The sequence below is a fragment of the Dipodomys merriami genome, unplaced genomic scaffold (genome assembly GCF_024711535.1).
Source record: "Dipodomys merriami isolate MVZ:Mamm:240054 unplaced genomic scaffold, mDipMer1.0.p SCAF_25, whole genome shotgun sequence".
In the NCBI taxonomy this organism is placed as follows: Eukaryota; Metazoa; Chordata; class Mammalia; order Rodentia; family Heteromyidae; genus Dipodomys; species Dipodomys merriami.
In genome coordinates this window covers 21,976,787-22,000,680 of record NW_027203937.1, presented here as the reverse complement: position 1 = coordinate 22,000,680, position 23,894 = coordinate 21,976,787, and the positions used below count along the sequence as shown (strand labels likewise).

General features: G+C 37.2%; 2 protein-coding genes across 2 annotated transcripts; one reads left to right on the top strand and one right to left on the bottom strand.

The window, feature by feature from the left end:
* Nucleotides 1–16,018: 16,018 nt before the first annotated feature.
* Nucleotides 16,019–16,964, top strand: LOC138836270 (olfactory receptor 5P6-like). The gene has a single exon (XM_070034762.1). It carries the CDS (start codon nt 16,023–16,025, stop codon nt 16,962–16,964), a length of 942 nt encoding a protein of 313 aa, XP_069890863.1. The 5' UTR covers nt 16,019–16,022.
* A 5,988-nt stretch (nt 16,965–22,952) lies between these two features.
* On the bottom strand, nt 22,953–23,894 carry LOC138836269 (olfactory receptor 5P6-like). Its single transcript, XM_070034761.1, has one exon. It carries the CDS (start codon nt 23,892–23,894, stop codon nt 22,953–22,955), a length of 942 nt encoding a protein of 313 aa, XP_069890862.1.

Below are 23,894 nucleotides of genomic sequence, written 5' to 3'. Positions count from 1 at the left end.
TCTGGTGGAATCAATGTACCACACAGATGTGTTTGTGACCAACACTCTGAAAGGATTGCAAATAGCTTGTTCCTCACTGATGTCTTCAAGACTTTAATCCAGAGCATCTGAGCTATTGTAAGAGAACTCCAGAATATAGCTTGAAAATGCAGAACAAAGTATGATGAAGAAAATGATTCCAGGACGAAATTTTGCATAAATGCTCTAAATGGGTCTAGTTATCTTCTTGGATTCTACTCACAAAAACACTTTTGATCTCTATTTTCTCTTCTGAGTCTGTAAGAAAGAAGAGTATTACAAATAGAAGTCTTACCTTTTGCATTATTCAAATATTTTTGGTCTAATGTTACCCTGACACTCAGGGAGTGCTCAGCAAACCATTGAGGAAATAAATAAAATATTTTAATCACTTGCTTTAAAATTAATATTCAGAGGCCAGAGTAAGATGGCGGAGATATAGCTGGACTACATGTGAGCTCTCTCCTAGAAACCAGCTTTCGCAGTTCAGGGAATAATTCGCTATGGGAAAATCACACCAAGTGAGCCCTAAAAGTACAGAGATTTTGCCTAGTGAGAAAAAATTCAGGCAGTTTGTACCAGAAGACAGATTTGAGCACAAGCAGTTGCCACAGCCACCAGAGGCTGTGATGGGACTGGCCAGACAAGCTGAGGCAAATGGTCAGAGACGGAAGGCCACATCTCTTTACCCACCTCCTCCAGCGAGGATAATAAATAAAAACTGGACAGGCTACAAAACCCTGAGAGGATACAGGTTAGTGGCCCAAAGGGGGATCTCCAACTTGGGAAAAGCCACTGACTCCAGACAAGCCAAAACCTCAACCATGCCCAAACTCAGTCCCAGCAGCAACAAACTCAGTCCCAGCCACCTCCTCCTGGCAGCTCAAAGAAAAAAAAACGCAGATCTTGCTTTTTAGCCTGGGAAGAAGGTCACAAAGCTATAAAGCCTGTACAGAAGAACTTTTTTCTGTGCACCCAAACAAGTTGATTTGAGAAACCAACCAAGCAACCAAGAAAAGGAGTACTATAAGCAAATCAAAGATGCCACCAAGGGACTGGAATGAAGACTTAGGGAGACATAAGAGCCCCCAAATAAATAGAAAATACTTTTTTCTCTTTTGCCTATTTCCCCAATTATATTTTTTTTTAATTTTTTTACTTCTTAAAAAAAGTTTTTGCTCCTCTACTTTTTATTTTTTGCAACTAGTTTAACTCTCTGTTACCTTTTTTTGGTCAGTTTTTTATATGTTTTTGTTTTTAGTTTTGTTTTCTTGTTTTTTCTTTTAGCAACAGTCCTGTTGTTGTTTTTCCCTTCCTCATTGCTATTCTGTTCACAACTGGATACACAGCCTGTGGTGATGACTAGGCTTCCTCCAAAGCTATGTATAGACTTCATCAGAGTATAAATTGATTACCCAATTCCCTACATGACAATATTAATATTCTTAATTTTAGTATTATTATTTCTAATGTACATAATTGTTCTAATTTTTTATTTTCTATATATTCTTTTCTTCTCTCCTTTTTCTTTTCATTTTGGTTTTTTGTTGCTTTTTTGTTCTTTTTGTTTTTTGGGTTTTTTTCTTGTTCTATTTTGATTTTTCTTCTCTTTCTTACTTAGAAGTTAGGTCATAGCTTTCCTCCTTCTGTTCCTTTCCTTTGCTACATCCCTCTAATATGATTTTTCTCCTCCTGTATTTCATTGTATATCTTAACCTCTCCCCTAATTACACCTCACACATTTACAAATACTTCTACTCCTTCATTCGTTTGATTTCTTTATTGCTCTCCAAGTATGAAATATTGAGCTAGACTATATCTGTAGTCAGTGAGATTGTGTCAAAGTGGCTCAGGGTGTTACCCCTTCTGTGTCAAAGTGGCTCAGGGTGTTACCCCTTCGGCCCAAACCATCTAACACCTCAGAACAAAGCTACTCACTGATTACAACTGTTTATAATCCCCACTTCTAAAACACAATACCCCTTCCCTGACAAAGATAAGCAGATATTAATAAGGGAATACCTATCTACAAGTGGGAGCCTCTAAAATCAGTGCAAAGTGCCCAGTGTGAAATTGTGCTCAGTGGTGGTATTGGGCCTCCTCTATTAGATGCATATCTAATAGAGGAGAGATAGAGTGAAATACCTATTTGGATTGTGTACCTCCAAAATCTTCCCAACCACAGGGCTCTGAGTTGGTGCTTATCTTGAAATTGTGTGCTGGTGAGGGACTGGATATACTTTCATCTCCCAAAAAGGAGAGATATAGGGTAAGCACCTATCTTTGAATGAGAACCTCCAAAGTCTGTGTAACTGAAGTGCTTTGGGTTCAGGCTCGCCATAAAATTGTGTTCTGGTGAGGAAGTAGAGATATTTACAATTCCACAAAGGAGAAATAGAGTAAAAATACCCATTTTGAGTGTCAACCTCCAATTCCTGCATAACTACAGAGCTCTGTGTGGGGATTTGTCTTAGAATTGTGATTTAGTATATAATTGATATAATCTCACTCTCCAAAAAGGTGAGATACTGTGAAAACTCCCATTGTTGATTGTCTGTGCTACTACCATGCTTTGGGTAAGTGCTAGTCTTAGTTGTGTGTTCTGGTGTGTAATAGAATATGACCCCACTCCTAAAAAGATGACATAGAGAGAAAATACCCATCATTGATTGTAAACTCCCAAAGTCTTTGCAACTACAGGGTTCTGGGTTGGAGCTTGTCTTAGAATTGTGCTCTGGTATGTAATTGAATATACACTCACTCACAAACAAAGGTGAGATAGAGTGAAAATACCCATAATTAATTATAAACCTCCAAAATCTGTGCAACTACAGGACTCTGGGTTGGTACTTGTGTTTTAGTGAGGAATTGGATTTGCTTTCACTCCCACATGGGCAGAACAAGCCACAAAAACACAAGAAAAATGGCAAGTCAAGGAATTTCAACTCTCACACAGGATAAATAAGAAACAGAGCAGTTAAAAAATCCAGAGTATACATCTCAAAATGCTTTACAAGCATAACTGGTAAACATGTGAATGAAAAAATTCAAAGCCTACATAAGTGAGCCTATATGAGCGAGTGTGATGAGGCAAGCAAAATATTAATAGAGGAATTCATGGAATCCACAACAGAAAGCTGAATGGTTTTCAACAAAAGGAAAGGGAATCCAGTGAAATTATAACCACTCATAAGGGATTTGAGAGTGAACATGGAAAACCAAATCAAGAAGGCAAAGAAATCCATACAAGATCTAAAACAAAGGTTCAGCAAAGAAATTGAAGCCATTAAAACTGAGCAATTAGAAGGAAGGGAAATAAAAAACAAAGTAGAAGCCTGGACCATGCAGAAGACTATCTCTGGGATAGAAGACAGCCTAGACATTATAGAGAAAAAACAGACAAGGATACAAAACAAATCCAAAAAATATGATAGATCTATTCAGCATATAGAAGATACCATCAGAAGGCCTAATTTAAGGCTAATGGGTGTAGAAGAGGGCCTAGAAACAGAAGCCAAAGGTCTAGGAAATTTATTTAACAGAAACTTAGCAGAGAATTTCCCAAACATGCAAAAAGATAGGCCTATTTAGATACAAGAAGCCTTTAGAGCACCAAATAGACCAGACCAGAACAGGATATCATACCACCACATTGTAATCTGCACAGGATCAATAGAAACCAAGGAAAGGATCCTTAAAGCTGTCAGGGAGAAAAGATCAATCACCTATAAAGGAAAACCAATCAGGTTAACTACAGGTTTCTCAGCAGAGACTGTGAAAGCAAGAAGAGCCAGGAATGAAGTATGCCAAGCTCTAAAGATAAACAATTATCAAACAAGAATAGTGTACCCTGCTAAACTCTCCTTCATAACTGAGGGAAAAATAAAAACTTTCCACAGCAAAGAAAAACTGAAACAATATATCTCCCCCAAACTAGCACTACAAAAGATACTAAAGATGTCCTACACATAAAGAACCAACTAGAACATGATGAAGGCAGAGAAACAGCCCTAAAACAAAGGAAAAGATTCAGAACCTAGGTGACACAGCCCCTAAGAAGGTAGATAACATGACAGGAACTTCCAAATACCTCTCAATCCTAATTCTCAATATTAATGGACTTAACTATCCAGTCAAATGACATAGAATCTCTAGTTGAATCAAAAAACAGGACCTGTCTATCTGCTGTCTTAAAGAGATGCACCTTCACCACAAAAACAAACATTCTGAAAGTGAAAGGCTGTACTAAAATCTACCAAGCACACAGCCCCTACAAACAGGCTGGAGTAGAAATTCTAATATCAGATAAAATAGACTTCAAATTAAAAGTAGTGAGAAGAGATAAAGATGGACACTACATACTAATATGTTATACAGAAGGATCTAACAATTCTAAATATCTATTTGCTGAATACAGGAGCACCCAAATTTATCCAATAAATACTACTTTCCACAAAATCACACATAGATCCAAAGACATTAATTGTTGGTGACATTTACACACACCTTACCCACTGGATAAATCAACTCAGTAAAAACTCAATAGAGAAATAGCAAATCTAAACAACTACATAAACCAACTAGACTTAACAGAACTCTAGAATATTTCACCCAACAGCAACAGATTACACATTCCTCTCAGCAGCATATGGAACATTCTCCAAAATAGACATCTTATGTCACAAAGCAAATCTGTCCAAATTCAGAAAAATTGAAATTATGCCCTGCATTCTCTCAGACCACAAAAGAATAAAATCAGAACTCAATAAAAATGACACCAAAGAAAATCCTATAACACATGGAGGCTGAACAACACACTGTTGAACCACAAATGGGTCATGGAAAAGATTAGAAAGGAAATTCAAATGTTCATGATATTTAACAAAAATGAACATACAAATTACCAGCTCCTCTTGGACACAGCAAAGGCAGTACTCAGAGGAACAGTCATAGCTCTGAGTTGTTACATCAACAAATTGGAGCGATCTCAAGCTAACAATTTAATGATGCACCTAAAGTTCCTTGAGAAAAGAGCAACAAGCCAATCCTCAATCCAGGATACAGAAACAAATAATTAAAATCAAAATTAAAATCAAATCAGATTTAAATTAATAGAATCCACTTAATATAATTTTATTAATTTAAGTGAAGTAAACCAGGCCCAAAGAAACATAGGAACATAGGTCCCATGGTTTCCCCTATTTGCAATTACTAATATATGTCTGAGACAAGCAGATACGGTCAGATAAGTTGATGTTATGTGAAATGAACCCCAAGATAAGGACTCAAATGGTTTTTCTTTCTTGCAATTGTTTCTAACATATTTATAAGATGATTTCTTTGTTGCTTTGTATGTCTCTCCCCCACAGTATAACCCCTGTTTTCACTGTATTTGATGTTGGTATAATTTGTAGAGGGGAAGGGAAAAAAACAATTGTTTAAATAGGGATACAGGTGGACCCATTGCAACAATGAGATGTACAAGTCGTTATGTCAAAAAACAAACTTTACAATTTTGGGCAGGGGTTTGGGGGGTCGGAAGGGGGGGATGGGACGGGGAAACAAAGAAGGAGGCAACAATGCTTGATAAGAAATGTACTCATCACCTTTCCCATGTAATTGTAACCCTTGAAGATACCATTTCATTTCAGAATAGCAAATTTTCATCATGATGTTCTGATCCACCTTTGAGTTTTTAATAGAACCTCCAAGATGTTTTCTAGCTGATATACTTAGTCGTTTGTTTTGCAGTACAGACCTAAAAAAAATGACTTCAGTAACTCATGCCAATCTTACAAGTTATACTTCCATTTTGATTGTTCATGAAACATACAATCCACAGATGACATAAGGAAGTAAAATGATAAGAAGGCTCTTCATAACATTTTGACTTTTAGCCAGGTACCAGTGGCTCATCCCTATATTCCTAGCTACTTAGGAGGCTGAGATCTGAAGACAGCAGTTTGAAGTCAGCCTGGACAGGAAAATTCATGAGACTCTTATCTCCAATTAACCATCAAAAAAAAAGCCAGAAGCGGAGCTGTGGCTCAAGCAGTAGAATGTGAGCAAACAAAAAAAGCTCAGAGACAGTGCCTAGGCCTTGAGTTCAACCCCTCGGACTAGGGCTTGAATTTTTATTATTTTTTTCAATTCAGTCACTGTGAATTGAAAGAAAACTAGTAAGAGAACAGGAGTGGAAAATGAAGATGTGGGGAGATGTAAAAACAGATTCTGGATAGAAATTATTCTGTAGGATTCAAAAAGGTTAAAACCTTTCTAAGCTTGTGTGGAAGGAATTATTCAAACTTTACAAAAGATGAATAATATTCAGCACAGAGGCATTGAACAACTGTGAGAGGTCACAAATTCATTCAATATATGCTGACTGAATGTCATGATGTGCCAGACAAGTCATTGGATTGTAAATGCAATGTGAAAATAGGTCTGTAGGAGCTGTGGTGTTGGAGTATATGACTCTGTGCATGCAGTCAGGGGAGCCCTCTGTGTGAAGGTAACATCCTTAAGTAGAAAATAGACTGACACTCTTCAAACAATGGCTAATGATCAGGGAGGAAAACATCACAGGCAAGGATGTGTCTGGTACAGGGACCTTAAGCTAGGCAGTAAACCTACTCAACCAATCTTCTTTATGGCTCCTTTGAGACCCCTTCACAGACTACTTCCCTGAAGGCTTCCCTGTCTATTCTCTGGAAGAACATCTTTCATGAAGCCTGGGAGAAGGAAGCTACCCATTTTACATATTAGAGATTATGCTATTTACTACAATACTAATTCATACTCCAATTCTTCTACTTAAAGAAATTCCAGAAATGCTGAAGGGCTGTTCTCAAATAAAACAACACTTCGTACCCCTCTACCTACCACAAGATTTTGCCAAAATTGTTCTCTTTCAACTCAGGATATGCGGATTTTGAAAATCTTTCTGTGTTTTGTGTTCATACTCTCAGTTGATGAGTTTGGTTATGACAATTTTCATGTATGTCAATGGTAAATTATGATTTCCTCATACAATTCAGAACAGCCACCATAGAAGATACATCAGTGTGACATATGATTTTTCCAGATCATCCAGGCAGGCTCTGGAAAACAAGAGGCCTGGAAACATTAGATGAAATCTTCTACATGCTTAGACCAAACCTCGTCCTCTTGTAATGTCTGCTTTTTGCCTTGATTTTGGCATTCTGCTCTCTGTGTACATACCTGCAAAACTTCCACCCTGGGTTCCCTTTCCATCAAAAATAAGAGATTGGTGGACAACATTATTATTTTCCAGCTTATCTTCATCCATATTTTTGATAACTTTGAACAGAATGCAAATACCCAGCAGTGCTTGTTTATCCAAAGCTATAGAATGAAGTTCATTGTGAAGAGCAAAATCACTCCAAAATTCCTCCCCCCAAAATCATCAGTCTCTTAAAAATTCCAGTAAGAATTTAGGCTCCTTACTCATATGTGTCTTTCTGTAGCCTTTTCTGTGACTACATATATCTCTTCATTCAGGATAGGATCATATATAAGAAGTAATTTTTCCTGTTAAATGTCTGCTGTGAGTCCCTTATGAATTCAGTCTCTTAAAACATTTCTGGTAGAGAGCGCTCAGGACCATGAACTATTATAATGAGTCCTGGGATCACTGGGGACCATAATCTTGAGATTCTTTTTTATAGAAACAAAGAGTGTTTAGCTCTGCATCACAAAATCTGATATACCAAAAAAAAATTTCTTTTAATCTTCATTACCATGTGGACTTTTCAGAGCTGTTTGTTCATTTGAATAACAATAGAAATGATTGGAATTCAACTTATTAAAATATATCTTGAAAAGCAGACGATTCCCACAAGCATGTTTTAAAACATATGCAATATCATTTATTTTACAAATCTAAAAAAATATGTTTCTGAATCTTTATTTAGAAAGTTTTGACCTGTGCTGGGAAGTAGCTCAGTAGTAGAGTGCTTGCTTTGCATGCCTGGGGCCCTGGGTTCAATTCCTCAGCACCACATAAGCAAAAAGAAAAAAGCCAGAAGTGGCGCTGTGGCTCAAATGGTAGAGCGCTAGCGTTGAGCTGAAGAGCTGAAGGACAGCGGTCAGGCCCAGAGTTCAGGCCCCATGACTGGACCAAAATAAAAATAAAAATAAAATAAAAAACGAAGTTTTGACCTGTGCCGAGGCTCTCTAGGCACTTCCCCTATCCCTTCCTGTAATATTTTCAGTGTCTCTGCTTTTACCTCCAGGTCTTGGATCCATTTGGAGTTGATTTTGGTGCAAGGTGATATATAAGGATCTAATTTCAATTTTCTATATGTGTGTAGCCAATTCTGCCACCACCATTTTCTTTCTTCCATCTGATAAATTGGGCTCCCTTATCAAAGATTAGGTGGCCATAGGTCTTCAATGTCTAGGTCTTCAATTCTATTCCATTGGTCCTCTTGCCTGTTCATGTGCCAGTACCAAGCTGTTTTTATAACTACAGCTTTATAATAGAGTTTGACGTTTGGTATTGATATTCTTCCAGGACTGTTCTTTCTGCTAAGGATTGTTTTTGCTATTTGGGGTCTTCTATTTTTCCATATGAATTTTTGTGTTGCTTCTTCTATTTCATTAAAGAACGTTGGGATATTGATAGACATTGCATTGAATTTGTAGATAGCTTTGGACTATATTGCCATTTTCACGACGTTAATTCTCCCAATCCAGGAGCATGGGACGTTTATCCATGTCTTTAAATATGCTTTAATTTCCTTTTTAAGTTTTTATAGTTTTCATCATAGAGACCTTTAATCTCTTTGGTTAAGTTTATTCCTAGGGCTCCTTGGCACAGGTTGAAACTCCCTAAATAAAGATCCAGAAATACAACAAATCAAAGAAAGTCTGGATAAATGGGATCACATTAAACTGTAGAGCTTCTGCATGGCAGAGGATATAGCTAGCAAGATAAATAGAAAGCCCACAGATTAGAAGATCATCAGTAGCTATACAATAGAAAAGGGTCTCATATCAAAAATATACCTAGAATTCAAAAAATTAAACCACCCAGGGGCTGGGAAGGTGGCTCAGTGGTAGAGTGCTTGCCTTGCATGCATGAGGCCCTGGATTCGAGTCCTCAGCACCACATAAGCAGAAAAAAGCCAGAAGTAGTGCTGTAGTTCAAGTGGTAGGGCACTAGCCTTGAGCTGAAGAGCTGAGGGACAGTGCCCAGGCCCAGAGTTCAGCTCCCATAACTGGCAAAAAATAAAAAATTTAAACCACCCAATGACAAATCCCCAGAGAAACAGCTACCCATTAATAAGTGGGCTAAAGAATTAAAAAGAGACTCCTCTGGAGAGGAAATAAGAATGGCCAATAGACACATGAAGAAATGCTCAACTTTTCTGGCCAAAAAAAGAAATGCAAATCAAAACCACATTGAGATTCCACCTCCCCTGCCCCCGCCCCGTTAGAATGGCTATTATCAAGAAAACAAATAATAACAGATGCTGGTGGGAATGTGGACAAAAGGAAACACTACTACACTGTTGGTGGGAATGTAAGCTGGTTCAACCACTCTTAAAGGCAGTATGGAGGTTCCACAAAAGACTACACGTAGATCTCCCCTATGATCCAGCAATCCCACGCCTGTGCATTTATTCAAATGATCTCAAACTAGGCCACACTAAATCTACCAGCACAGCTATGTTCATTGCAACATTATTTACCATAGATAAGATATGGAACCAACCAGATGCCCCTCAATAGATGAATGGATCAAGAAAATGTGGTATATTTACACAATGGAATTTTATGCTTCTATCAGAAAGAATGACATAGCCCCTTTCATAAGGAAATGGGAAAACTTGGGAAAAAAATCATATAAAGTGAAGTAAGGCAGACCCAAAGAAACAGGTTTCCCTCATTTGTAATAATTAGAATAAGCCTAAGTCAGTCCTGACAGAGAATCATAATAGCTCAAGAGCTATGAACATATGACCATACAAAATGATGCTAATTGACATGAACTCCAAGATATGGAAACAACAGGTTTTTTTTTAGTTGTCAACCTTGTTGTCACCAATGTACTATATCAAGTTCTTTCTTTTTATTTTATGTCATTTATCTTTTTCCACTGTTTTATTCCTGGCATTCTCTGTCTTTGGTTCTGGTACCCTCCATCTTGTATATGCATTTATCTGATTGGGGAAGGGAAACGAAATAACAAAATGCTAAAAGAAGTACAAAAGATGCCCCATTGCAACAATGATATGCACAGGACACTATGCCAGAAATGAGCTTTACAACTTCATTGGGGGTGGGAGGAGGACTGAGGGGAGGGAATGGATAGTGAAAAAACAACAACGGAGTGGGTAACAATGTTCAACAAAAAATGTACCTTACTCATGTAAATGCAACCCCTCTGTACAGCATCTTCACAATGAAATAAAAATTTTAAATTAAATAAAATTTTAAAAATATGTAAAGGCTCTCAGATGTACTGCCTATCCCATCTATAGGATAAGGGAATGGAGCATCAGGAGAAGCAATTGCCTGGAAAAAGAAAAAAAGAATAGGAAGAAAGTAAACCCAAGCTCCTGCTGTAGATGGCCCTATTGAAAAGCAGTGAGCTCAACTTTTATTCAAATTCCCAGTGGCTCCATCTGTAATAACCTCAAGTAGCCCCTCGTTGATTTCTCTTCCATTTGACCCACCAACTTTTCACCACCTACACAATCTTTCACCTAGCTTTCTATCAAATTGTATCTCCAGTATCTGCTTTCTTTAAATGAGCCAACTAAATTCAGCTCTTCTGTGTGTGTGTGTACATGTGCATGTGCATGCATGGTTGTGTGTGTGTGTGTGTGTGTGTGTGTGTGTGTGTGTGTGCATGTGTGCCAGTACTAGGGCTTGAACTCAGGCCTGAACACTGTCCCTGAGCTTTTTTACTCAAGGCTGGTATTCTACCACTTGAGTCACAGTTCTTCCAGCTTTTTGTTGATTCCATCTATCCAAAATCTTGTCCATTCAGAACAAATGACACCTCATTTAAGAAGCCATTGTAACAACAAGAAACAAAAGCAGTATCATTAAGAAGGAAGTCTATTGGGAGGAGCACTACAGATACCTTTCCAATGAGCACAACATAAATGACTAGGTAATTGTGTATGTATAATAATGAATTAGGGGGCTGGGAAGGTGGCTCAGTGGTAGAGCGCTTGACTTGCATGCTGGAGGCCCTGGGTTCGATTCCTCAGCACCACATAAGCAAAAAATAAAAAGCCGGAAGTGGCGCTGTGGCTCAAGTGGTAGAGCACTAGCTTTGAGCTGAAGAGCTGAGGGACAGCGCCCAGGCCCAGAGTTCAGGCCCCATGACCGGACCCCCCCAAAAAATAATAATAATGAATTAGGACTTTTTCAAACTATGCAGAACTGTTAGAGCCTTTCCTGGATTTGTCTACCCAAGAAAGAAACACATTGTCCAGCTTCTTTGAAAGCTGATAACTTTCACAGACAAAATGGAGAATTTCTCCTAGCTGAATGAACAGGATTGACTAGAAATACCTGGGAGTGAATGTTACTATGCTACATGTGGCTCCTGGTCAGAAACTGAATCTTATAATGACTTAACCAATTCAACAGCGGTACTCACAAAGCAATATGTGGGAAATGGTCTGTACAACTTGAGTTGGGGGGGGGGGGGTTGGGGGGAAAGAAAGTGGGAGAAAAATGAGGGAGGAGATAAGTTTAACAAGAAATGTACACACTACCTTACTTTATGTAACTGTAACCTCTCTGAACATCAACTTGACAAGAAAATTGTAAAAAAGCAATAATATCCAAAGAAATAGGTCTGATGACCACAAAGTTAGATCTTTGTGAGGTGTGGCTCATGCTCCAGGGTTCCCTGTGGGCTGAGCCTAGAGCTGCTCAAAAGTGGCACTCACATCTCTGATGTCTCCTCTGCCTTGTCCTCTGTCATTTCTACATTTCCTATGCCAATGAATGAAGTGCCAGTGAACACAGGAATAAAGATTATATGTACTTCATTGTGCACATGCAAAATTTTATAGTAACAATAAAGTATGAACATTAAGTTCTTATTTTCAGCCCAGTGTGTGTGTGTTTGTGTGTGTGTGTGTGTGTGTTAGAGAGAGAGAGAGAGAGAGAGAGAGAGAGAGAGAGAGAGAGAGAGAGAGAGAGAGAGAGAGAGAGAGAGAGATGTGTAATGGGACCTCAAGCTCTTGCTTTGCTTTCTTGCTCATGGCTGACATTCCAGTACTTAATGCATGCCTCCCACTTGGCATTATGCTGTTTAATTGAAGATCTTGCCCCTCAAACTTCTTTCTCTGCCTGGGCTGACCTTGAACTTTGGTCTTTTGGTCTCTGCCTCCTGAGTAGCTAGGATTACAGGCATGAATCCCTGCACCCTGCCAGATTCTGGAATACAGGATGCAATCCTTAACTGCCATATAGACATACAGATGGAATTTCTGTGGGCCATAGTGTATTTGTTCCTTGGGGTTCCTTGGGGTACAAGGATACCTCTTTCTTTCCTCATAACTAAAGATTGCTAAGCTTTTATGTCTATTTAGGGAATAGTTATTGAGGTCTGAGTTCACATAGTTTTCCTGTGGAGGTTTTCTCTGCCATTAAGTTAAGACAGATGGGGCTGCAGGCTGCTTCCCACCTCTCACTATATAAACGCATTTTGTATCTTTATTTTTATTACAGTTTATTAACTGTTCAAAGTGGTTTCATTGTGCTATTTCCATGCATGTGTACGCATGCATGGAATTTACTTTGATAAGATGTAGCCTTTCTATGCCTCCTTATTATCTGCTTTCCTTTGAAAAATGATTCAGATTTCTTTATTCTACTTTCATACATGCATAAAATTACTTTGATTATATTCAGCTCCCAATTCACCTTCCTTTCATGGCTTCTTCCTCCCGCTTGTTCCAATTCCCAAACAGTCTTCACTTCATACTATTTTCATTCAGTGTTTAAGGTCTGGATTCCTCCATAAGATCCTTAGTCAATCACCAACTAGTAGTCACCTGTTTAAGGTATGTATAGTAAGAGACTTGAGTCTTATCTTAGGTCCTTTTGCTTCATAGTTCTCTACCTATATAAATTTAGAAATATGTATACCTTTGAGTACAAAAAAATGTTTTGACCATAAATAATCAGCTTTGTGTATCATCCCTCCTCAAATTTCTCACAGTTAACTAATGGTCTTTCCTCTATCTCTCACCACAAAATACTTACAAATGAATGGGTTTTGAGTAAAAGAAGACAATGATGCTATTTTATATTTTTAATTTAGTATTCTTACCTGATCAGATTAAACTAATAAACAATATTTAACCATCTGAACATTTGTTCTAGTGTTCTCCCAGTAATCATCAAGGGAAATGAATTGATTCTTACAGAAAAAGAAAAGAATGTATCTCTTGAGGATTGACAAAAGTCTTGATAGAATAATTGTGTTTGTATGAGTAAACTGTTAGTATTCACTTGAGAATGTGATAATGATCCCTGGTGTATTTGAATTCATATTTGAATCACCAGAATCTTCAGTTTTAGCCCCAAAGATGAACAATAATAACACAAGGACAACATGACTGCTAGCCAATATGGATAATGTTAAATTCTCACTGTAAAATGGATAATTTCTTATTTTAAGAGGTAAGATTGGGCTGATGTGGGTGAATTTATTTAACTAATTTTCCTTTAGTATTTGCAAACATTTTCGTCTTTGAAGTTGTAGACAGCGTTCACATTTAGAAATAGGGCAGCTACAATTAAGTAGTTAGCTAATGACCTCAGCTGAATTAGTTTAAGTTTCCATAGTGAAATTCATCTGAATAAATAAGCATAACTCAATTTTGAAATGTTCTTCATTATCTACTGTAAGAAACCAAAAGAAAGAAAGAAAATTAAATGTACAGTCTGACAAAAAAAAAAAAAGAAAGAAACCAGCATGACCTTTAATAGTATGTAAGCTTAGAATTTAGCCATGGTGCTTGTAAATTCAATGATTTTGCCATTTTTAATGGTTTTTACATGTAAATATCTTGTAGGAAAACCTATAATACTCTAACATCACAAGAATCAGACACTGGGAATCAAGACAGTGATACAAATTATAGCTGTTTGAACCAGGTACACATGTTAGGCTGAAGATTTATTTATATATATTATGTTGGAAATACTATTTCATTCTGTGAGACTCTTTAAAGCAATGAACATTTTTCATGGATTTGAAAAAAACAGGTGTAGTAATTATTATCTAAATCTATACATGTAATATTTTCCTAGTCATTAGATTGATATTTCAATTAATAATATCTTCATTGGAAGTAGTAAAATATTTAATAAAATTATAATCAGTAATTTCATTCTCAAAATTACGACTATTATTATTTGGGTTTTTTTTTGCCAATACTAAGCCTTGAACTCTGAGCCTAGGTGCTGTCCCTAAGCTCTTTTTGCTCAAAGCTAGCAAGCACTCTACCACTTGAGCCAAAGCCCCACTTACTGCTTTTTCTGAGATTAATTGGAGATAAGAGTCTCACGGACTTTCCTTCGCAGGCTGGCTTCAAACCACATTCCTCAGGTCTCAGCCTCCTGAGTAGCTAGGATTACAGGCATGAGCCACCAGCACCTGGCTCAAAAACATTTAAAATTCCTATATTTCTTCTTTGTTTTGAAGAATATGGTCTCAGGAATCCGAGATCTGAGGACTGAGGGTTAAAACCAGCAGAGGCAAACAAATTCATTAGATTCTTATTTCCATCAAGCAAAAAGCTGGAATTTGAGGTATGGTTCAAGTGGTAGAGGGCCAGCCTTGAAGAAAAAAGCCACTCAAGAGCTTAAGACTCTAAGTTTAATCCCCAGTACCAGCAGAAAAAGAAAGATAAAAATAGTGGGTTTGGCTGGGAAGGTGGCTTAGTGGTAGAGTGCTTGCCTTATATGCATGAAGCCCTGGGTTCCATTCCTCAGCACCACATAAGCAGAAAAAGCTGCAAGTGTTGTTATGGCTCAAGTGGTAGAGCAGTAACCTTGAGCTGAAGAGCTGAAGGATAGCGCCCAGGCCCAGAGTTCAGGCCCCATGACTGACAAAAAAAAAAAAAAAGTGCCTTTGCGGTGTATCTTGGTGGTAGATCATTTGATTAGCATAAGGTCCTGGTTTGATCCGCAGGACTGCAAAGTAATAAAATTAAAATGAAATAAAAAGCTAAACATGGGATTAAAAATGGTCTTGTTTCATGACTAGGTGTTATGAATCATGTAACTAGTCTTCTCCTTTTTGTATTAGTTACTGAAAAATTAAAACTCTAAGATGCAATCTCTCCAGTTGCATGTGCATTCAAACTAGTAACTATCATTTAATTTAGTTTAAAAAAATAGTTGCTAAAGAAATGAAATGAATTCAATCTACCTGCAGCTCATATCTATATATTATTATGTCTTATGTAATTTATCCTATGACTTGATATTTTCAAACTCATTTTCCTCACTAGTAAGTTAAAAGAAGTAAAAATACTTAATGATCATTAGTAGAAATCCAAATGTAATTGTATATAATTTTAATGCTGTGCTCATAATTAAGAACACAATAAATATCAGCTACTACTCAGTTTTGTATTGTATAATCTTCTATTTATACATTGCAATCTGTTTTGTTATAGTTAGATACTTTTGTGTAATTCTCAAATGCATCATATTAAGCCTTTTGCTTTCAAGCCATGTGGGTGGATTTTTGCAAAATGCATAAAGATATACACCATTTGAAGAAATTTTTTGGTGTTTAAGAAAAACAATTTTTAAACTGTAGAAAGACTCATTGCACATAAATATACAACGCACTTTCAAAGGTAAATTATAAAACGCAACATAAAATTTGAATGATACATTATTTATAATAATCTGAATGTACATATTAATGATAATGTGATGTACTAATAATCTTTCCACTGCAGATCTGTTTGACACCACCATATTACCTCATGGATTCTCTGGTAGATGGGAACCTCACTGAAGTGACAGAGTTCATTCTATTGGGCTTAACACATGATCCAGTCCTTCGAGTCATCCTCTTCATCATCATCCTGGGCATCTACCTGGTAACTGTATCTGGAAATCTCTGCACAATTCTTCTCATCAGAGTCTCCACTCAACTCCACCACCCCATGTACTTTTTCCTCAGCCATTTAGCTTTTGCTGACATGGTCTTTTCATCTTCTGTCACACCCAACATGTTAGTTAATTTCCTTGTGGACACAAATATCATCTCCTACCATGGATGTGCCATCCAGCTGGGTACAGCTGTTTTCTTTGGGGCAGTCGAGTGCTTCCTTCTGGCTGCCATGGCCTATGATCGCTTTGTGGCCATCTGTGACCCGCTGCTGTATTCAACCAAAATGTCCACACAAGTCTGTGTGCAGTTACTTATAGTAGCTTACACCAGTGGTTGTTTTAATGCTTCATCCTTTACCATTTCTTTCTTTTCTTTAGTGTTCTGTGGCTCAAACAGAGTCAATCATTTCTTCTGTGATTTTACTCCTCTACTTGAAGTTGCCTGTTCTGAAGACAGTGTCCTTATACTTCTTTCCACATTTAGCGCTGGTTCCATCCTTGTGGTCACAGTGATTGTCATAGCCATCTCCTACATCTATATCCTCATCACCATCCTGAAGATGCGCTCCACGGAGGGCCGCCACAAGGCCTTCTCCACCTGCACCTCCCACCTTACTGCAGTCACTCTGTTGTATGGGACGGTTATCTTTATTTATGTGATGCCCAAATCCAGCTACTCCACTGACCAGAACAAGGTGATATCTGTGTTCTACATGGTGGTGATCCCCATGTTGAACCCCCTCATCTACAGTCTCAGGAATAATGAGATCAAGGGGGCTCTGAAAAGAGAGCTTGGGAGGAAAATGTCTTAGGTTTGGTATTTTCTAAGCTTCATTACAGAAATAATAATTATAACTATACCAAAAAGTAAACTGATTTTCTGAGATGGCCCTACAATCATCCTAGTGAAATTTTTAGTAAGCATAGTTCATTTTGAGATCATATATGATTAAGAACATAAACTGTTTTTGGAGAACAAAATTTGCTAAAAATTCTTTAAAAGTCTTTTTTCCAAAAAGAAAATGTTTACTGCAACTTATTAGTTTGGATCTTAAGTCCTCTGAAGGCACATAAATTTAGTTAATTTCAGTTCCTTGTGTGATTTTAGGTAATGGTTGAAACAATAAAGGGTGAAGAAGGGGGATCTTTAACCCAGTTATTAAAGGTATTCTCCCTCCTGAGCTACAGTAATACACATATTTGTCCTTTTAATGTTCATCCAAGTATCTTTCTTGTAAGCTTGCTTTGTTCCTCTTTATTGCTCTTCCATATTTTGGATCCAACATTGTATTTTGTCTGCCTAAGAACTTACTATTTATTTCTTCTGTTTGATCTACTCTCCTGCTGATGTATTCTATCACATCTTCAATGTGATAAATAATTTCTGTTTTTTTATTATTTCAAAATATATTTTGAGCTGGGTTCTGGTGGCTCATGCCTATAATTCTAGCTACTCAGAAGGCTAAGATCTGAGGATTGTAGTTCAAAGCCAGCCCAGGCAGGAAAGTACATGAGACTCTTATCTCCAATTTACTAAAAAAAAGCTGGAACTGTGGCTGTGGCTCAAGTGTTATAGTGTTAGCCTTGAGCAGAAAAGCTCAGAGACTGCATTTGGGCCATGAGTTTAAGCCACAGGACTGCCCCAACACACACATGTGCGTGAGCGCACGCGCCCGCGCGCGCGTGCGCGCACACACACACACACACACACTACATATACATACATATATATAGGTATAGATGTAGTATTTTTACAACCTCATCAGTTAATAGTTACATAGTTTTATCAAATACTTGGGTGAATGAAAAAGTAAATACTGCAAAGTCCATAGTGATACCTTCTTTATATGGTCTGAAGATGTTAACACAATTTTTCTGAGGATCTCGTACTGGCCATAAAACATGTAGCACATTTCTCAAAAATACTGCTCAGGATTTTTATATTTTTCCTATGATCTAGTATGAAATAGTAAGAAGTACATTTGTCCACAATTCTAACTGAAACTGCATGGCATTTACCAAGCCTGATGACATTTATTGTTACTGTCAGGGAAACAAATTAACAGAATATTTTTACTTTAATTAAATTCTGATTAATTCTTTTTAATTACTACAATTTCTCTTGTCTTAAATTAAATCTATGTGTTCTTGCTAGAATAAACCTAATATTATATTAATACTTTATGATGTTCATAAACTATTGATAAGTTTGCTAATATTGTGTAAGGTATTTTTGTCTATTTTCATAAAAATGAAGCTGGAGTATAATCGCATTTTCTTTTTTTTTCTTTTTTTTAATTAATAAGTTTTTTTAATTGTGAAAATACCGTACAGAGGGGTTACAATTACATGAGCAATGTAATGAGTACATTTCTTATCAAGCATTGTTGCCTCCTCCTTAGTTTCCCCTATCATCCCTGCCCTCCCAACTCCCCCCCCACCTTTCCCCCCCCCTCGGCCAAATTTGTAAAGTTCGTTTTTCGACATAACGACGTGTACATCTCATTGTTGCAATAGGTCCACCTGTATCCCTCCCCAAATTATACCAGCATCAAATACAGTGAAAACAGGGGTTATACCGTGGGGGAGGGACATACAAAACAACAAAAAAATCATCTTTTTTTTTAAATTTAATTTTATTTTATTTGAGAACATACTGTACAGAGGGGTTACAATTACATTGGCAGGATAATGCATACATTTCTTACCAAGCATTGCAGCCTCCTCCTTTGTTTACCCTTCACCTCCCTTCCCAGCCTCCCCCCTCCCCCCCCACCCAATCATACCCCCCTCCCCCCCCCCCACACCGACATTGTAAAGCTTGCTTTGACATGACATTTTGTAATTCTCCTTGTTGCAACAGGTCCACCTGAATCCTTAAACGACTTGTTTGTCCCCATCTCCTCCACATGTTATACTGACATCAAATAAAGTGAAAGCAGGGGTTACACTGTGGGGGAGGGACATACAAAGCAACAAAGAAATAATCTTATAAATGCGTTAGAAACACATGCATGAAAGATGCCTCCATCAGAAAGAATGACATTTCCCCATTTGTTAGGAAATGGAAAGGCTTGGAAAAAATTATATTAAGTGAAGTAAGCCAGGCCCAAAGAAACATAGGTCCCATGGTTTCCCTTATTTGCAATATCTAGTATAGGTATGAGTCAAGCGGAAAAGGTCAGATAATGTGATGTTAGGAAAACGAACCCTTAAATATGTATTTTAATGTTTTCGTTTCTTTCAGGCAAAAAAATCATCTTAAAAATATGTTAGAAACATAGCAAGAAAAAAAACCCATCTGAGTCCTTATCTTGGGGTACATTTCACCTAACATCAACTTATCTGACCGTTTCTGCTTGTCTCAGACATATCCTAGTAATTGCAAATAAGGGAAACCTTGGGACCTATCTTTTTTGCTTGTTGAATTTCAGTATCAAGACATCTCAGATGTAATTATTGCACTGAAATATGCACTTGCTAGTCTCAATGAACTTACATAAGGGTCTAATTACTATTTCACTGAATGTCTTTAGTATTTAATAAAATTTAACAGTAAGGCATTGCTGACTGCTTTTTTTTCATAACCTGATTAAAGTTCTTTAATGATCAAATGATCCTGCTTATTTTCTGTTGGAGCTGATTTCAAATCTGTTTTTTTCAATTGTTCAGTTTATCTATAGTATCAATTGTTACATACAAGTGCTTATAATTACCTATATTCCTAATAATAGCTGTTGCAGCTGTATTTGTATTGCTTTTTACCTTCTCTATTTGGCTGTTTGGATTTTGTACTTTCATTTTATTTTAGCATGAAAACAGGTAACAAAACCATGGGAAGAAACAAGTATTTACCTGTTTTCTCTTTCATTGAATGTTGACTTTCTACTTAATTAATTTCTGTTATTCACTTTATAATTATTTTCCTTTTTATATTACTTTATATTGTTATTCTTTTCTAATTGAAAAATGCAACTTTTATCGTTTTAAATATTTTTCTAGTATGCAAATTAGCTTATATACTTTTGAGTTTTATAACTAGAATTTGTCTTATCAAATTTCTCTCTCCTCTCTCTCTCTCTCTTACTTTATGTTGAATGCTCTCTATGTTGAATGTTGCTTTACTTCATTTCTCATATTCATCCAAATGGTATGCATAATGCTTAAAGTGCATATCAATATGTTTTTGTTATGTCATGATGACAGTCTCAGGGCCCCAGGTTCAGCCTGGGATGCACAGAAACTCTAAATTTTATGTCTCAGAATCTCAGGAACTGAGGAGCTGGAGCTTTCTTTCCCTTTTTAATAAAGTCATATTATTCACTGTGTTGATTATCATATATCTATATGCTCAAACTTAGTGTTTCTGTTTCTACTGGCTCTCATTCTTGGTATCTTGGTTTCTTTGACTTAGACATATTTGACTTAATAATTGATAGGGTTAATAAAAATTTAATCATTTATTTGCACATTTTACCCTGATATAATATTAGAGTGATCATCTCACAGATTTTATCATCTCAAGGTCTGAGATTTCCTAGAGCATTATGGCTGCATATCTGTCCAAGGCCTGATTACTTCCTGTTTCCCTTCATTCTGAATATATAATGTGAAATATGTCAAGCTTTTCACAGTGCATTCACTTAGCTTTTGTTTTTACTTTGGCTCTGTAATACCAAAACAATACAAAATCTACAGCCTGTACTAGTGCCTTGTGTTAGTAAGACTTTTTTTGACTTGTCAAGTTCTGTTGTCACGAAGTAATACCTCAATTCTATTTTCTGTGTTCTATTGTATGGTAATGCAATTCCTTATTTTCTGAAAGTCAATTAGCATATTAAGATGGAATTAACATTTCATCATTTATTCCAATGGCTCTCACCATTGGATTAATTAAAACAACCAAAAAATATTGTCGGACAGGAACCCCCAAGAAAATTTTATATGTATGAGTAGGATATTACACTCAACCTTGCAGGGAGATGGCACTCTGTTCAACCTGAACTGTCCTCACCTCCTGCCACCCTTGCTCAGGTGCTTAGTGGCCACTGAGACCTGCACTGACCAGTCCTGTCCCTGGCACATCAACCTCCCACACTTGCCTCTGTTTATTTTTTTCTCCAGGGAATTTATTCCTCTCTCATGATCTATATGGTTTACATTTCCTGTCTTGATCCCACACTCAAACTTATATTCCATCTTGACTCTTTCACTGTAGCATGAAAAGTGCAAATAGTGTCTTGAATATAAGAATTATTCACAATATTTCTTAAATATATGAAGAAAGAAGAGGTGAATAAATTAAAAGACTAATATCTTTGACTTTATCATTAACTTACATGGTATTTGATTCTGAAATACTTTAAAGAGAGGAGAAGAAAAGGCATTATAGATGATTGTTCCAGCATGTAAAAATGGAAGGTGTCTCTCCAGGGGTTTATAACAATTTTAAGGGAAGGATTACCACGTCAGCCGTATGTGGGTCCATCCATGAAGTCAACTAAAAGTTTAGTTGTAACAGTCTCACTCGCATCACACTATAAACTGAATGCTTTTCTTGGAAATTGTTTGTCTTCCACTCAATCGTTAGAAGCCAAGAACTCCCTGCTTTGCCCAACAGAAAAACTCACCTGTTTTGACCAGAAAGTGGAAATCACAGATGGTGATAGTCCCTCCTATTCTTCTTTACAGACCCCATAATTTGACCACAGCAAGAATGTAAGTGTCCACAAAGATCATTCCCCAATGATATTTTTTCTACAAGAAGAAATTTTCAAGAATTGTTATGTTCCCTCCTTGCATTTCTCTTACACTTTGCTGAGTCCTAAATACACATACCAGGCTAATCTCAGGATAAATTGCATTGAAATGGACAAAATTGAAATGTGTGTTAGTCACTTCCCCATTTAATGTAACAAATAGGCTGAGATAACTAACTTAAAGAGATAAGATGTTTACCATGGCACACAGGTTTGGATGTTTTGGTCCATAATGAGTTGATTCTGGGTCTTTGGTGGCACATTATGGCAGGGACATAGTAGAGAAAAACCATTTGCCCATGTGCTCATCAAGAAAACTGAAGGATGCCAGGTGCCAGTGGTTCATGCCTGTAATCCTAACTACTCAGGAGGCTGAGATCTGAGGATCAAAGTTCAAACCCAGCCCAGGCAGGAAAGTTCTTGAGACTCTTATCTCCAATAAACTACCAGAAAACCAGATGTGGCTCTGTGGCTCAAGCAGTAGAACACTTGTCTTGAGCTGAATAGTGCAGGGACAGTGCCCAAGCCCAGAGTTCAAGCCCCATGACTGACCAAAAAAAAAAAAAGAAAACTGAAGGAGAATAAACTTGGGTCTGACCATTAACTTTTATACTCTGTTCTCTATAAGCCAAAGAACTACCACTCAGCTCAAACTTTCAATTCTTCCATCACAACTGAAAAAAACACAAATCACAATTTAACTTTGTAGACCTTAACATCTAAACAATAATATTTAGCAACCTGAAGATGTAGCAGTGAATACCACTTGAAATACATTAACAAAACCATAAAAAGATTTGCAGTAAAGTTTGTTTTATGAAAAACATTTGTTTTTAATATAAATTTAGTGAGGTTTTACATAGGTAACATAGGAAACTCTTATTTACGACATGATCTGAAAACAATCACCATCTTTTCTAAAAGGTTCACCATGATATTTGCATGTAAATAAATAAATATAGGACAAGAAAGACTCTTTTCTTTTAGGTATATCTATGGATTATTATGTCTATAGCAAAGATTAGAAAATAGCAGATCTTCCTAAAATAGTTTCCTACCTAGCTCTCTCTTTAGTGCACTCTTAATCTCATTATTCCTAAGACTGTAGATGAGGGGGTTCAACATGGGGATCACCACCATGTAGAACACAGATATCACCTTGTTCTGGTCAGTGGAGTACAGGGACTTGGGCATCACATAAATGAATATAATGGTTCCATAGAACAGAGTGACTGCAGTGAGGTGGGAGGTACAGGTGGAGAAGGCCTTGTGGCGGCCCTCAGTGGAGTGCATCTTCAGGATGGTGATGAGAATGTAGATATAGGAGATGGCTATGACAATCACTGTGAACAAAATTACAATGCCAGCAGAATAAGTGGGGAAAAGTATGAAAAGACTGTCTACAGAACAGGAGAGCTCAACTAAAGGAGCAAAATCACAGAAGAAATGATTGACTCTATTAGGCCCACAGAAGAGTAAAGAACAGAAGGAAATGGTAAAAGAAGAAGCATTAAGAAAACCACTGGTATAAGCTACTATAAGTAACTGCACACAGACTTGTGTGGACATTTTGGTTGAATACAGTAGTGGGTTACAGATGGCCACAAAGCGATCATAGGCCATGGCAGCCAGAAGGAAACACTCAACTGCCCCAAAAGAAACAACTGTACCCAGCTGGATGGCACATCCATGGTAGGAGATCACATTTTTGTCCACCAGGAAGTTAACCAACATGTTGGGTGTGACAGAAGATGAAAACACGATGTCCACAAAAGCTAAATGACCAAGAAAAAAGTACATGGGGTGGTGGAGCTGGGTGGAGACTCTGATGAGAAGGACTGTGCAGAGATTTCCAGATACAGTCACCAGGTAGATGCACAGGATGATGATGAAGAGGATGACTCGAAGGATTGGATCATGTGTTAAGCCCAATAAAATGAACTCTGTCACTGTGGTGTGGTTCCTGTCTACTAGGAAATCCAT

What these genes read in the sequence shown, in the direction of transcription:
- LOC138836270 (XM_070034762.1), top strand. Translation starts at nt 16,023, where the DNA reads ATGGATTCTCTGGTAGATGGGAACCTCACTGAAGTGACAGAGTTCATT.
- LOC138836269 (XM_070034761.1), bottom strand. Translation starts at nt 23,894, where the DNA reads ATGGATTTCCTAGTAGACAGGAACCACACCACAGTGACAGAGTTCATT.